A 15661-nucleotide genomic window follows, 5' to 3' on the forward strand; every position below is an offset into this window, starting at 1 on the left:
TGCTTGAGAGATGGAAGGTGAAGCTGCATTTAAGGGAATGCAAAATTATATGCATAATTTGAAGCCAGCATTTGGCTACATGAGATCCTGTCAGAAACCAAACCAAACCAAACCAAATCAAAAGTCCCATAAAAATGAAAATATTTATTTATCAAACTGGTTAGCTGTCTTTGTGAGGTTTCATTGGGAAAACACATCAGCTCTATAGTCCCTCAATGTTAGGGTTTTGTCCTAAAAATTCAGACTTTAGTCTCTGAAGCAGGGGTGCACTGGGAACAATGCAGCTTACTGCTGTTCTTATCATTTCATCATTAGTCCTAGGCAAGCAGGAAAGTGGCGTGAGGATCTGGCTACCTCAGTAAGACAACAGTGAGGACCAGTGAGGAAACAGACTATCCCTGCTAGCTCAGTGCCCTGCTGCCAGCAGGATACCCCAAGGAAGGACTTTTGGTCTTTGTATCAGACTGCCAATCATAAGATAGAAATGCAGTTGGCATGAAATTTCATTTCGGTCTCTTTTTCTGGAGGAGCTCATGGGTAAAAGTAATATCCTGCCTCATGTATGCTTGATAAGCTGTGAGGGCAGCAATATTAGCTAATATTAGCAATATTAGCATAGGCCGATTTTCAGAACCAGCTCCCATGTGCATATCTGACTCACAAGTGAAACAAGCAAAAGTATTCATCACCACTGCCACCGTGACCATGTGCCAAGTACTGAGTTAGGTACAAAGATGCCAGCCTGGGGCTTCTGTTTCAAATGGAACTGTGCCAGTAGTGTGAGATGCATGGCAAAGATATCAAAGATGAAACAATTACAAGGCATTTTAAAATAGTTATTTACAAGTTGAGGATGCTTAGGTAGAAAGACTCAAATTGTAAATTTGGGCAGATCAGAAACACTGCTGGTCCCAGGCATTTAAAAATACATTTATTTATTTTTTAGGTTTTTGTGTATGAATATTTTGCCCGCATATATGTCTGCACACACTGCCCACAAAATCAGAAGAGGGCTCCAGATCTCCCTGGTACTGGAGTTACAGACTGTTATTAACCACCATGTAGGTGCTGGGAACCAAACCTGGGTCCCCGGCCAGAGCAACATGTGCTCTTAACTCCTAACCCATCTCTCCAGCCCCCTGCTCCCCAGACATTTTGAATATCATGTCTTCAAGCCATCCTACATCACCAGCAACAACAGCAGGAGCTGTTACTGTGAAGAGACTGTATGTGTGAAGAGACATCCTGAGGTATACCCCTCTTTCAGGTAACATCTTCATAGAGAAAGATTCTGTGTATCATTAGCTTTAAACTGCAGTAGTTCTTAACCTTTGGGTCACAACCACAAAGGGGTCAAACAACCCTGTCACAGGGTCACCTAAGACAATAAGAAATTTCAGGTTTTATATTTTGATCCATAACAGTAGCAAAATGACAGGTATAAAGCAGAAAATGAAAATAATTTTATGGTTTGGAATTACTACAACAGTAGGAACTGTGTTAAAGGGCTGCAGTGTAGGGAGGTTGAGAACCACTAGTCTAAAGATGTCAATAGTTTTTAGAATATTGGCTTTTACAAATTTTGCCTCTACCTAATCTCAAATCAGTTCATCATTTTCTCCCAAGACAATGGATCCCATTAGTAGTCACTTTCTACCCTCCCCTGCCCACAAACTCAGGCTCTTGAGTGGATTGTCCTTTCTAGTATGTAGAGAAATCCTGCAAAATGGGTGGCACAGGCCTTTTTCACCAGTGAAGTGATAACAGCCCGAGGACACTCGACACTCTGGGGCTGAACAGAGAAGTTTTGAGGGCTAAACTCTAGTCCCTCTGAACAGACCACTCCTAGAAAGAGTCTTTGAAGATGTAATTAAAACTCATCCCTTACAACAACATTGTTCTGAGAGTGGGCCCTAACTCTGGAGACATGTCCTTACAAGAGACAGTTGATAACACAAGGGCAGAAGTGGAGATGCGGCAGAGACTGTGGAATGACATATGCACAAGAAAAGGGTGCCAGACATCAGCAGAGGCCCCTGACAGAGAAAGGAGAGGCGCAGAGGGGCCATTTGGTTTCTCAGGTAGGACAGACAGTTGGATTTCTTCAGATATGTCAACTCAGATTGTCAAATTATCGACAATAATTCTTCATGCTCACAGCAGGGACACTTCGATGGTTGTGCGTGTCTCAATTCCCACTTGTAAATTATTATTTTGATTATGGTGGTTATGATGTTTAGTCTTTATTGCCAATGTATCTGGATTTCAAATAGGCTAGGAGACATACCTCGGGGTGTTTTCAGAGAGGTTTAATGGGGCTGGGGGTGGGCACTCTAAATGTTGGCAGCACCATTTCACAGGTGGGGGTCCAGGCTGAATATAACAAATGAAAAGAGGAAGCCAGATGACTACCAGTATTTCTCTCTCTCTGCTTCCTGACTACAGAAGCAATGTGAGCAGCTGCCGCATGCCCTTGTCTTTATGGCCAGGGCCGTCCTTGCTTAGCTTCACCCACCATGATGGACTTTAGTCTCAAACAGTGAACCCAAACTAACCCTTGTGCCCTGAAGTTACTTTGATCCAGCATTTTTTCACAGCAGTGAGAAAAGTAATTCAGGCAGTGGTCACCCTACAGTCCAGGGACGATTTAGAATAAGTCTCCTTTATGGAAAGCACCAAAAGAACTATTTTCAAATAGCACAGGTAAGGAAAGTTTTCTGCATCTAGTATATAAAATCTGGTGTAATATATGTCATATTATACACTTAAAATCAAGACAAAACTTTCAGGAATGTAATAGTATACCTATTTATTTAATAGGTATAAATAAACCTTCTGTGGTGGTTTGAATATGCTTGTCCCACAAAGTGGCACCATTTGGAGGTATGGCCTCGTTAGAGTAGTTGTGACCTGTTGGAGGAAGTGTGTCACTGTGGGGGTGGGCCTTAAGACCCTCATCCTAGATGCCTGGAAGTTAGTCTTCTTCTGTTTGCCTTCTGAACAAGAGATGGAACTCTCAGCTCCTCCAGCCCCATGTCTGCCTGGACTCTGCCATGTTTCTGCCTTGATGATAATGGACTGAACCTCTAAATTTGTAAGCCAGCTTCAATTAAATGTTGTCCTTTATAAGAGTTGCCTTGATCATGGTGTCTGTTCACAGCAGTAAAATCTAACTAAGATACTTCTCATCCCGATATTTTAATATTATTACTTTTTTTGTGGTGCTGGGAATCAGACTTAGGGCTTCATGGATGCTAGGCAAGATTCTATCATTGAGTGGCCCTTCCAGCCCTTGATAGTTTATTTTATTGAATTTCAAAAATCATCTTGTGCTGCCTTTCACCTTGGAAGTTCCAGTATATGGCCAAGGGCTACACAGAATGTGTCAGGAATGTTTGCCACACTGAAGGCTCTTAACACAGGGCCGGAAGAGCCAGAGAAAAGAATGGACACATAGGCTATGGACAGGTATTTATGGAGGACCAAAGGGTGCTGTATTAACTGAGGTGAGTGAGCATATGCAGTTCACATGGTTCAGGGTGGAGCTGCATTAAATGAAGGCTTCATGAGAGGCGTCCCTTTGATTTGGCCTTGACAGGAGAGTGGACATTGCAAAGGCCAACTAAGCCAAAGGCAGGGGGCAGGCAGGGATGGCAACAAGAAGACACGTGCATGGAACATGCTTGGGATACATCTAGAAAACAGCTTAGTGGAACAGGGCATCTCCCTTAGGGAAAAGGGCATGGAGCTAAAGAAGAATGCTGGCCCAGGGCTCGGGAGTCTTCAGTGAGTAAAATTCATGCCACATAAACATGCAGACCTGAATTCAGATGCGCAGCACCTAAGGAGAAGCTGGATGCGGCACTTCACATCTATACCCCCAAGCACTGGGAAGGTAGAGACAGGCCTGACTGAAAGCTGGTCTAGTAAGCTCCAGGCTCAGTAAGAGATCTCGTTTCAAAAAATATGATAAAGATCAACAGAAGACACCAAGTGCTCACCTCTGACCTCCACATGTGCACATATGAGGGTGAGTCCATCCACACACACACACACACACACACACACACACACACACACACACACACACACACACACACGTGGTTTCTAGGTCTAAACTGTACAAGAAGAACAGCTATAAATCTATGGATTGAACAGAACTGGATGCACTTTGTCCATCATTATGGGCAGCCAATGAGGAGACGCTTGCATAAGCCACTTCTCTCTGAGGATTAAGGATACCCAGGTACTTCCATGCCCTTGGGTTTCCAAAACACACCACACTTAGCACAAAATTTACCCCTATTTTCTATCTTAATGTCTATCATGCCGGTGCTATTACAGATAAATACAGTTCTTTATTTCCAGCCCTGATCGATTCTTCTATCAGGGAGCTGTAGATTGGATACAGCATTCTGCTTCTCTCACGGAAAGATAAAACTGACAGCATGGGCCTGTGATTTCTCTGTTGATGAGTGCTCTGTGTGCTCTGAGTGGCAAGAAGATCTGGGAAGAGGGAGTGAGGCAGGGACACAGTCACAGTGACTGTACAACATTCCTCAGTCAGCTCTGGAGTCTGTGGCTAGTGAGAGGGAAAGAACTGCTTTCCAGGAGCTGGGAATGGGAGGTGGGTGTGAATGTGTTTGGGTGACTTTGCTATATAGGGATTACCTGTGTCTTTATAGGAGTCTGTAGAGTTTCAGGCAGTTTGTGGGAATAGACATTTAGTGGGCAGTGCAGGAAGGATGAAGTATGTGGTGGCTGGTGCGGCAGGTACCTGAGGCAGCTTGCTCCCTTAAGGTGTGTTGTGCAGCTGCTTCCTCTGGGTTGGGTATGATAACTGTTATCAGTACTCATGGGACTCACAAGGCTTAAAGGTGGATAAAAGAAGCCAGGCGTAGGGGCATATGCTCATAATCCTAGCACTAGGGAGGCGGTGGCAGGAGGATTAGAAGTTCAAGCAAGCCTTGGCTACATAGCAAGTTCTAGGATACCCTAGGCTATGTGAGATCTTGTCTCAAGAAATAAAATGGTAAAGCTGAACAAATCAAGACAGGTAAGGAATGGGCCGAGGTTTAGGAAACTTCTGTAGTAGCTATCTATAAGTTGCACAAAGGATTTCCCTGTGGTGCCACCCATGTTCCTGTGAGTAACCCCAACATACACACTGGTTTGACTAGCAATTTACAGGGGCAGAAGCCTTTCTCGGGTCTATGGATGTCTTCTCCATCTGGGGTACATACATATTTCTTTACATGCCCCCAGGAGAGGTCCCACATCAGAATCTTACTCTGGGAACCCCTGGTTCTAGACAGTTGTAGTCACTGGACCATAAACTGTTTTATCAAATGTGTCTACCTTGTTTTTGGCACTCATCTAGAATTTGATGTCTTCATAGAGACCCCCTGACAACTGGATGCTCCCACTGATCAAGGATCTCAGTGTTGATCCACCATGGCATGCTCAGCATCCCTGGCTTCTCGTTGTCCTTCTTGCTAATGTTCACCATTGCTCTTGATGCTGCCAATCCTTTCCTATTATTTGCCTGTGTCAGCAAAACTAATCACATAACGTTTGGGCCAGAGCATCTGTTCATGTGCCACTGTGATTCTCCCAAGGATGGGCAACAAACCAGTAAGCACAATTAAGATGCACTTGGGAGACGTTTGCTGAACTTGAGAGGTCCTCATGCTTCCACTGCCACCCCCTTAGGATATAAGCTTACTAATGCCAGCAGCTTCTTTCCATAAGAATATAACTCAGTATGACAAAAACTAAACTGTGTTCATTATAGTCTAAGTGCCAGTCCCTGGCACCAACAATTCACATAGCCTCCAATGTGGTAGTAGAATTGGGGCTTTCTGAGAAACAAGAAGTTTGGTTAAGGACATGAGGGCAGAGTCACAGGAAGGATTCACAAAAGGAACCAACACCAGAGCTTCCTATCTCTACACACAGAGAAGGAAAGTCATGTGAGTGTATATCAAGACAGTACCAAACAAAAGCCCTGAGATGAGCTCTCAGAAGTAAATGTATCATGTCAGTACCTTGATCCTAAACTTAGCCTCTTGGGCTGTGGGAAGTCTCAGTCACCTACTCTGTGGGACTTTGTGTGGTTTTTCAAGCTAAAACACTGTCTCAAGTTATATTTATGAATATATAGGTATATACATAAATGTAAACAATGGAAATTAGTGAAAATAGAGGCCATGGATTTGAAGGAGAGTATGCGGGGGATTATGGAAGGACTTAGAGGGAGGAATGAGAGGGAGAAATACTGTAATTAATTATAATCTCAAAAATAAAAATAAACATTAAAAATAAACAATTTTTTTTAAAAATGTAAAAACAGGCAAACAAATAGACAGACACTGTCTTAGAGTAAAGCAGCACAGAAGAAAGTCAAAGCTGGAGTTAGACAGAAAATCAAGTCTGGTACCACTTTTTGAGATCCTAGGTCCAACCTTGCCTGAAGCCCTCTGAACTTTTTAATGGCCAGGGTCTGACTTCCCATCAGGTTGTTTGTCTTCAAGCCAGTTTGAAGACATCTTTTTCTTCTTTGCACCCATTGACTTTAACCCAGGATGGAGCTCAGGGTGAATGAGGTGTCCATGGTCCCACAGCCGGCTTGCTGCCTGATTACTGTGTTTCAACCAGTGGTCTCAGCCTACCTACCCTCAATGGCATATTGACCTTCACCCGTCAGACTACTTTTCTGGTTGCTGTGATCAGGTATCTCGTAAGAAGCAACCCAAGAGAGGAAGGGCTTATTATGGCTCATGGTTTAGGGTATACTCTCGTGGCAGTTGATGGGAGTGGCCTAGAACTGGGTCAACTGGGGAGGAGAAGGGGAGGTCATTTGGAAGCAGTAAAAGGTTATAAAGTCCAGCCTCCCCACACTCAGTGATTCATTCCTTGCAGCTGGTCTGCTCCTTTAAAGGCCCCACAACCTCCCGAGCCAGGACCACCAACTGGGGATCAAATGTCCAACATATAAGCCTTTAAGAGACCTGTTCTATTCAAACCATGACAAGGTTTGCCCTCATTTTGTTACCAAGATCTCCCTACATATATCTTTCCCACACTCGATCTTGATTTCTATGAACCCTGGCTCCTGTATATCCCAACCTCGCTCTTGTGTCAGAACCATCACTGTGCTCTTTCTGTTGTCCCCTCTGAGGTTATTTTCCTTTGCCACCTCTCTTCCTCCTTTTCCAGCCAAGCCAGCCACATGGCTGCTCTGCTCTAACACTGTATGCATGCTGTTTCCTGCTTCCTGCAATGTCTGTGCCTTGCCTTCATCTTTGCATCTTGGACCACGTCCTTTCCTCCTGTCCTTTTTATCAGCTTCATTCTTTTCATGATGGCTTCTGTCACTCACTCTCTGTCCATTGCATCCTCTTAGCAGGTGTTCTCCCAGGAACACTGTTTATTTACTGTGCTATCCCTAATGCCTAGAATAGCACTGAAGGCAGGGTAGTGTCCCGTGAATAAATGAGTAACCAGAGAGAAGTGAATTAAGGTGAAGTGAAGACACCACCTTCCTTTCTCAGACAAAGAGAAATACTGAAACTCAATGGTATTCCATCCATGCCATGTCAAAGATGTGTAACGCAATACAGTGTGTGTGTGTGTGTTAAGCTGTTGATTGCGTGTTCATTTGTGTGTGTGCTGTATTGTTATGTGTCTGTGGCATGTGTGTAATGTGTGTCTCATTCTCCCCAAATTCTCACAGAACATACAGAGATGGCAGTTACTATAGACTTATAAAACACAGTCCCACCCTGTCGTTTAAGCTGGTACATTGTTTTAGGTCTTTCTTTCCTCCCTCCCACAGAGCCACACTCTGGTGCCCTGGCCAGATGACAGTTCACAACTCAACACACACATATAGTAAAAAAAAAAAAAAAAAAAAAAAAAGTCAAGACAAGTAGCTTCTCCAGTAGTGACTAGTTGACTTGGAAGGATGGAGTGTAATTCCAGGGTAACAGGCCATCATTTCCTACTCTTATCCACAACTCACGAGGAAAAACCTGTCCAGGTGGGCCTGAGGTCAACTTCACATGGTCAATGTTAAATTAGTGTTTACTCTTTCCCAGTGAGAAGCAGGGATTAAATCTGTTTTGATTAAGCAAGCTGCTATGATAGTAATAAACAATGCCATATCTGTTAGCACTTGGAGGTTTTAAGCATCAGGGCCATGAACACAGAAGATCCTTCATGCAATGTCTGTGTTCTTTCACTTTCTGGCAGTGTTGAAGACTGGATCTATGGGTTTGTGTAGCTAGACATGTTTACTACTAAGCCATAGCCTCAGCCCCAGCCCATGCTTGGGTGCCAAAACTCAGCTAGTTCTGTGATTATCAGACCCCCACCCCAGTGTCCCAGCTTGAGAACAGAATTTAAAAAGGGGGAAATGAAGGAGAAGCTATGATCCTTGGTCAGCTGTACTATTGGAAGTACCTACACAGGCCTTGTCCCAAGGCTGAGGAGCATCTGTACTGTGAGTCCACATGGTCTTCTCTCAGGGTCTTCAAGTGAGTGCAGAGACAGGGGTGGTCTATGTTTGGTTAAATTGGAGCTTCAGTGGTCACATCCACTTACCTGAGCCCAGAGCAAGTACTGAGGCTGACCACTGATGCAGCATCACCTTGCACATGTCCATGGTAGTAACAATGATCCTGAAACGGAGGGAGGGAAAATCAGTCAGTCAGTCAATCAATCAATCAAATCAATCAATCAATCAATCAATCAATCAATCAATCCAGATTCCTCTAATCCCTCCTTGCTTTAGCTATAGGACATGTTATACTGTATGATACAGGCTGTCTTACCATCCAACGTTAAGCCCAATGAGACTTGCCCAAGTTTATGGTTAGAGAATCAGACCTGATTAGAGACTATCAGAATGGTTTAGACATGCCTGATTGGCCTTTACTCTTACATGTCTGTCATCCCTCAAGGAGGTCCCTGATGCCCACTGTAGTACAAAATGCAGCAGCAGAACAAATCACACCGATGCCCCTGGTTTACTCTCATGTAAATTGTCTCCACTAATGAGCCGAGGAAAGGATAGGGGATTTAAGCACACTGTGAGAGGCACTAAACCCAGGCCTGAATGAATAGCTTAGGAACACCAAAGCAGACTGTGGGGTAGTGGGTTGTGAGAGGCAGCTGGGTACCTGGTCCAGTAGGCCTTGAACCCCGGAGACCCTCCAGGGATGGAAGGAGTTCAGCCTTGCTCCTGGGCCCATGTCTCCTTTCACATAGCTACAGCTCTCTATAGCTCCTCCCAAAGAGAGGTTTGTGGCCATCAGTCACATAGCACAGATAGAGGATGTGACTACAGACCTCAGAGCCTCAAGACATCTTCAAATTCATGAGATACCTAAAGTCCAGAGGGCATAGCCAATTAAGCATTCCTTCCCAGACCCTCCTCCTCGCAAAAGCTATTTAACCTCAGGCCTGAGAACACAGGTATAGCTTCATCTACTTTCCACCATGGAAAGACCATGGACCTCTCCTTTTTGGGGCCCACCGTGGGGAACTGTGGAGATGGTCTTTAACTACTGAGCTGCCTTCTAATCTCCTGCTAATGATCTCTCTACTTCTAGCCTCAGAGGCCACCAACTCAAGCAAGTGAGCCAAACCAGCCATGGCCCAGCCAAGCGAGTCACAGTGACCAAGAGTCTCCTTCTTGCAGGATGCACCCAGAGCCTCTCCCCCTCACCCCTTCAGCTTTGGGTCGACTGAGAGCCCCAGGGCTTGAGACCAGTTGGTTCCCAGCCACCTCTTGGCCCAGGGATCCCCAAACTAAGAGCTCCAACCCCTGTGGGACCCTAGACTATGTTCTCCCCACCCCTGGAGTGGAGCCCTGTGGCTTCTCACAGCCTGACGTTTGCCCAGTACTGCATGGCATGAACTCAGTCAAATTCCCATGCCCCTGCTATGGGGCAACAGACACAGGACTCACAACTCAACCCAACAGGACCCACACCCATGTTCACTCTACAGCCCAACAACAGACAGGGCTGGTAAAGAATCAAAGACGAGATCTCACAGAGTCACCTATACACAGCTCAGCAGAAAGGTCACTGAGGGAAGTCTCAGAAGAAAAACAAATATCTCTGTAGGATACCAGCAATATCCCCCAAAGAAACTTCAGCACAGATGCCTCCTGGGAAGACAGATCTCTGTCCAGATTCAAGGTTAATTGTGCTGGTGAAAAAAAGTTGAGTCACAGCTCCAATTAAACAGCTGATTGGCAAGGAATGGCCGCTCATACCCAGCACTCCTCACCCAGGCCTCCAGAATGCCGGCAGCATACCAGCTTTTTGTAGGAAAAAAATCACCTCTTCAAAGTGATAATCAGGTTTCAGCCTGCCTCTGACATGCTCATGTCACCTCACAGGTGCCTTACTCCTAGTGATGACAGTCATTCACAAAGACAATCTTAACTTTGCTAAGAAAAACAACCAGGACTAGAAAGATGGCTCAGTGGCATTTGCTGTTCATGCAGAAGATGGCGGTTTGGTTCCCAGAACTGGCTCTGTACCTCACAACCATCTGTAATTCAGGGAATCAGATCTGATACCCTTTTCCAGCTTCCATGGACTCCTGAGTGCATGTGGTATACATAAATTCATGTGCACACACACCACCATCATCACCATCATCACCACTACCACCACCACCACCACTACCATCGCTATCAATTAAAAACAAACAAACAAACAAACAAACAAACACCAGATGGGTTTGAGTAACAAAGGAAAACCCATGACATTGTGAGACATTTGCTAAGATAATTTCATCTCAACAACACAAGAGGATAAAATTCTTGGGTCATCTGAAAGGCAAAGGATGAAGGGAGGTGTGAAGGCTGCATGGAGGCAGGTAGTGGCAGTGCTGTTTGAGCTTTTTATTTTCTGATTTTAGAGTCCTTTATATAGATTTAGGATGTTAATATTTTACCCCCATTTCTGTATAAGAAAATTCTTTTAACCTGACTATTATTGCTCAGAGTTTCTGGCTTTATAAATTTGTGTCTCTTCCACCCTCTAGATTTACTGTATTACTAAAGGCAGTTTTCTTTGAGGTCACGGGTACATGCCTTTTATTTTCTTCTATTTACATAGTCTTGAGAGTAGCTCTTTAATCTACCCAGGATTTATTTACAACCTGGAAGTACAGGGCTAGTCTACAACGTCTCCTACAAGCTCATACCAGCCATTAGTCACCCCTGCTCATCAGTTTTCTCCCAACACTCTGTCATGTGCTATTTGTGACTTTTCTTGTTGCTGTGATACCTAATAGAAACTTCAAGGAGAAAGGATTCCTTTCAGCTCATAGGCCATTGTGGCATGGGAGGCATAGTGGACTTCTTGGCAGTGGGAGAGGGACACTGCTTGCTTCCCCATGACAACAAAGAAGTAGAGAGTGGCTTAGCCCTAGTGACCCACTTCCTACAACAAGGCCTATGCCAATAGTATCACCAGTTGAGGACTTAGTGACCAAGCATGTGAGATGTTCAAACATAGCATATGGGAATACTCAGGGTATGTCTATGTCTCTTTTCTGTTTTATAGTCCACCAAGGAATGCTCAACTGTCCACTCCTAAGCCAGTTCCACTCTTTTAATTACAATTGTTTTACATGACAATTGGATATCCTGAAGATCTAATTCTCTTTTACAATTCAGATTAAATTCCCATGCCACACATTTCACTATTTTAAAGCACGCCATGTCAGCATTGTAATGGTGTTCTGTTTAGAGTACACAGAGTACCTGAAGTCCTCCATCACTGAAATCCACAAGGATGCACAACCATCTCATTCCAGAGCATTTTAACGACCCTACAGAGACACCTGGAACCCACCCCTGGCAACCACTAGTCCCCCTTCTGTCCCTATGGATTTGCTTGCTGTGTTCATTTTATGTAAATGGAAGCCTGTAACACATGGCCCCGTGCCTGGCTTCTTTCATGCAGCATAATGTTTTCCAGGTTCCATTATGAACTCTGCTTTCTTTTACTTGCCGGAGAGCATCTCACTGCACATGCTGCAGTATGGACAGCTGGTGTCCAGAGGCCAGGGCTGGAGAAGGAATTACCTACAGATGGAAAACTGCAAAGGCAGTGGCTGATGGAGGGAGCACACAGTTCAGGGAGCACACATGTTGACACAGGAGCATGGAGTGCCTAGCAATCTGTCTCTCCTCCATGAGACTGTCCTTTTCAATAAGCAGTGGCTTGGTCCAATTCAGCTAGGAGAATGAAAGGGGATGTGGCTGCCCAATCAGCCATATCGGATATCTAGTAGAACATCAAGGAGGGGCGACATGGATAGGAGTGTACCTCCTTGCTGTCTGTATAGATTTTGAATGATTCTGCCCTCCCCTTACTTTCAGGGGAGTCATGTAAAAATTTGCTCACACAAGGGATGCATGTAACTAGACTGAAATATCTCAGGGCATCAGGGGGATCTTGGTCCCCTCCCAGGCTGTGCTACACAGGCTGGGGTAGGGGGTAGATTCTAGCCCTGGGCACCTGCAGGCATGTCAAAGCTGAAGGTGACACTGAGTAGGACAGCATAGCAGCTGCTATTGGTGTCTAGGCTTCCCAGACGAGCAGGATCACTAGCTGTTGAGATCCGTCTTAGAGTTTCCCTCATTTTGGGGGAGGGGGTGAAAAACCACACAGTGACAATAATTACTGACTTCTGAAATTTCAAACTCATTTGTTCTCAGGCTCCGTTGTTAATGGATTATTTATCAAGTGTACTTTCTAATTAAATACACAGGAATACAAGCTCATTAAAGCGCGGGCTGAGAACAAATTAGTATCAAATTAATTTCCAGTTCAATAACTTGAAATATTGCTTTTATGAATATAAAAGCGCAGGGAAAGAGGAGTTTAGTGTTCATAAACCATTCCTTGAAGTCAACAACCCTACGCATCTTAGCTGTCGTGAGAGTTTACAACTTACTTCTCAATGTACCTGAGTTAGACAGCTCCTGAGCCCCTTGCGCACTCCTGACAGGGATTAATCTCTTCAACTGCAGAGCACAGTCACTAGATTCCCCCAGACAATTCCAATTTCCTGAAATTTAGTGTTTTTCAACATGACTCACCACATGTAAATGAACATGATTTCATTTTGATGAAGCTGTGAGTCACTGTCTGGATAACTTCATGACTCAGAAGGACATATTTGGGCCCTCCACGTACTGGTTAAGAAATTGGATTGTGGCAGAGATACATTTTATGACCCTGCTGGGACCTTGACTCCTAAGGCAGGGTCAGAGGCTAAGGGGTCTTTACAGGTAGTACCCTGATCAGAGACCAGCAAAACCCACTTTGGCCCACAAGCTAGTGTGTGAAATTAGCTGGTCCCTATGCTCAGACTCAGATTCTCAGACCAATCAGATCTTCTAGGCTTATGAGCACTTGGTCCATAGGTTCTGGACGTGCCACACTGCAGGAGACATGACAGGCAGCCAGTGGTCAGAGAAAATCTGTGCTCAACCCAGAGAACCCTGGATCTGTATTACCACACTAGTCTTTGCTGGGTATCTGTGGTTATTCGTCTCTGTATAGCCATTCTCAGACCCTCTCCTCTCTCTGATTGCCCCCAAAGCATCCAACTGCACAGCCTCCTGACTCTAAAGATGTTCTGAATGAGACCATGCCCTCCTAGGACCATCTTCTTTGCTTCATTCTGCTGATCCAATGCATTCTACTTCTCCCAACAAAACCTCATGTGGAAGAGAGTCCTGAACATGCACAACCACAAAATTACATCTCTCCCTTCACAAAAGCTCTAACCGTGCATTTTATATACTTATTATTTAACCGAATGCGTTTCCCCACTCCAGTAAAATACCGTTTTCCTTCTGGTTAATACTATCAATCAAACCTAATGGTGGGTAACAGGAAGCTGGAGTAACAACTCTTGAACCTGAAAATTGGTAGCCCTCAACTCCATGCCCTGCGGGAAGTCAAATCAAACTCTCGATACCACCCCTCAAACCCCCTCTGTGGACTAGGAGAAAGGGGACTTTATATGCAGAAGTGGTAGCAAAAGTAGCTCCATTTTGCAATTTAAAAGGACTTTTAGAAGACAGAGTCTGGGAGGGTGTGCTAAGAGAATGGTGTTTTCGATGTGCTCCCAAGGGCCTGGGCCACCCCTGCCATAGGCAATATAGTGAATCCTTTTGATTCAATGCTTAAAGACAAGATGTTTTTAGCTGGAAAGAAGTTGGGGCCATCTAAGGCCAACCTTGCTTTTCCAGCTAACTTCTTGCTCAAAGGATGTGGAAGCTGAGGTCATAATTGTTAAACTGCCATTAAAGGTCACAGAGGTGGCTGATGGCAGGGCAGAACTTCAAACCATGGCCTGTTCACTCCAGATAGGCTCCCCACTATGTTCCACTGCTAGGTACATATGCCCTGCACCCTCCTGAGCCTCTCTTTTTTTGTAAAAAGCTTCCACCTACAAGGGAAGCTTGCACTCCACACTCTCCTACAGAGTCTCACCCTGACATCACTCATGGGATCATAGGAGAAGGGAGTCACTTCCAAAGGAAGAAAAAACTGCATGAGTGAGAGAGAGAGAGAGAGAGAGAGAGAGAGAGAGAGAGAGAGAGAATATGAAAATGAATGAGTGTGTTTGTGAGTGTGGTGTATTTGTTTGCACACCAGCCAGTCCACATTTCATCAGGCCAGGCTTTTTGTCTCTCATACAGAACATCAATCCCCAACAAGAGCACACACCTTAAGCAAAGGGAATGGTGACTTTGCAGCCTGTGTGTTAGCAGAGCCATCTGCCCCATGCTTAGCCCCGAGTATGTGTGTGCCCAGGATGCAACTGTGGAGAAGACAGCGGGCACATCCATCTTCCCAGGACTGTCACTGCTCCCCAACTCTGACAAGAACCATGTCTGGTGACACACTGCTCAGGCCTAACCTTGGGGGCCACAGGAGTTACTTGGCTGTGCTGGAACTGGATGAATGGATGAGAGACTCACACTCCTGTTCATTGTGATCTCCTGAGAGGTCAAGAAGTCTATCTGTCGTTGTGATGTCACCGAGATCAACCTGGGCTTCAAGTCTTGGGCTGAGACTTGTGAGAGTCTTAGTGTTTAATCTGTGAAATGGAATGGATTTTAATCTATTGGGGTTTTAGAGATCTAAGAAACATAGCATGGAGAAGTAATCTGTAAGATGTAAGCCATTTTCACAAATACTAAAACAAGCATGTGCTTAAGTCAGTTATACTGTATGATCTTTCCTACCTACTGCTCTCCCATGCTGTTTTTTATGGGATAAAGAAATAAAAGAGGGCAAGAGAAAACTGACCTGCTAGAGAGAAAGGAGCACCCTTGACTTGCACACCTTCATTCATTTCTAAGGTCCAGTTCCAGATCTTCATTAATGGTGAGGGGTTTTGTATAGGTGCCAGGAGGGAAGGGGACATGGAGTAGGCAGAGTTAGCAGACCTTCAGGCCCAGCTGCTTTTGATGGAGACTCCCAAGGCTAGAGAGACCAGTCTCTGAAGTGCTCATGTACCCACTCTAGCTACAGCCCAGTTTCTTGTCTAGCCACAAGATTCAGAGGGTCTTAGGGCACAGTAGAGTAAAGGACTGTTGTTGTAAATAACT

General features: G+C 44.8%; 1 protein-coding gene across 1 annotated transcript in view; it reads right to left on the reverse strand.

Annotated features, from left to right (window-relative positions):
* The window catches only part of Adam12 (ADAM metallopeptidase domain 12), a 328831-nt gene that overhangs the window by 95994 nt on the left and 217176 nt on the right, over positions 1–15661 (reverse strand). Inside the window, exon 5 of the mRNA XM_034485928.2 lies at positions 8605–8681. Coding sequence (XP_034341819.1) covers positions 8605–8681 — 77 coding nt within the window. The remainder of the gene's footprint in view (positions 1–8604; positions 8682–15661) is intronic.

Source organism: Arvicanthis niloticus, chromosome 1, assembly GCF_011762505.2.
Source record: "Arvicanthis niloticus isolate mArvNil1 chromosome 1, mArvNil1.pat.X, whole genome shotgun sequence".
Lineage (NCBI taxonomy): Eukaryota > Metazoa > Chordata > Mammalia > Rodentia > Muridae > Arvicanthis > Arvicanthis niloticus.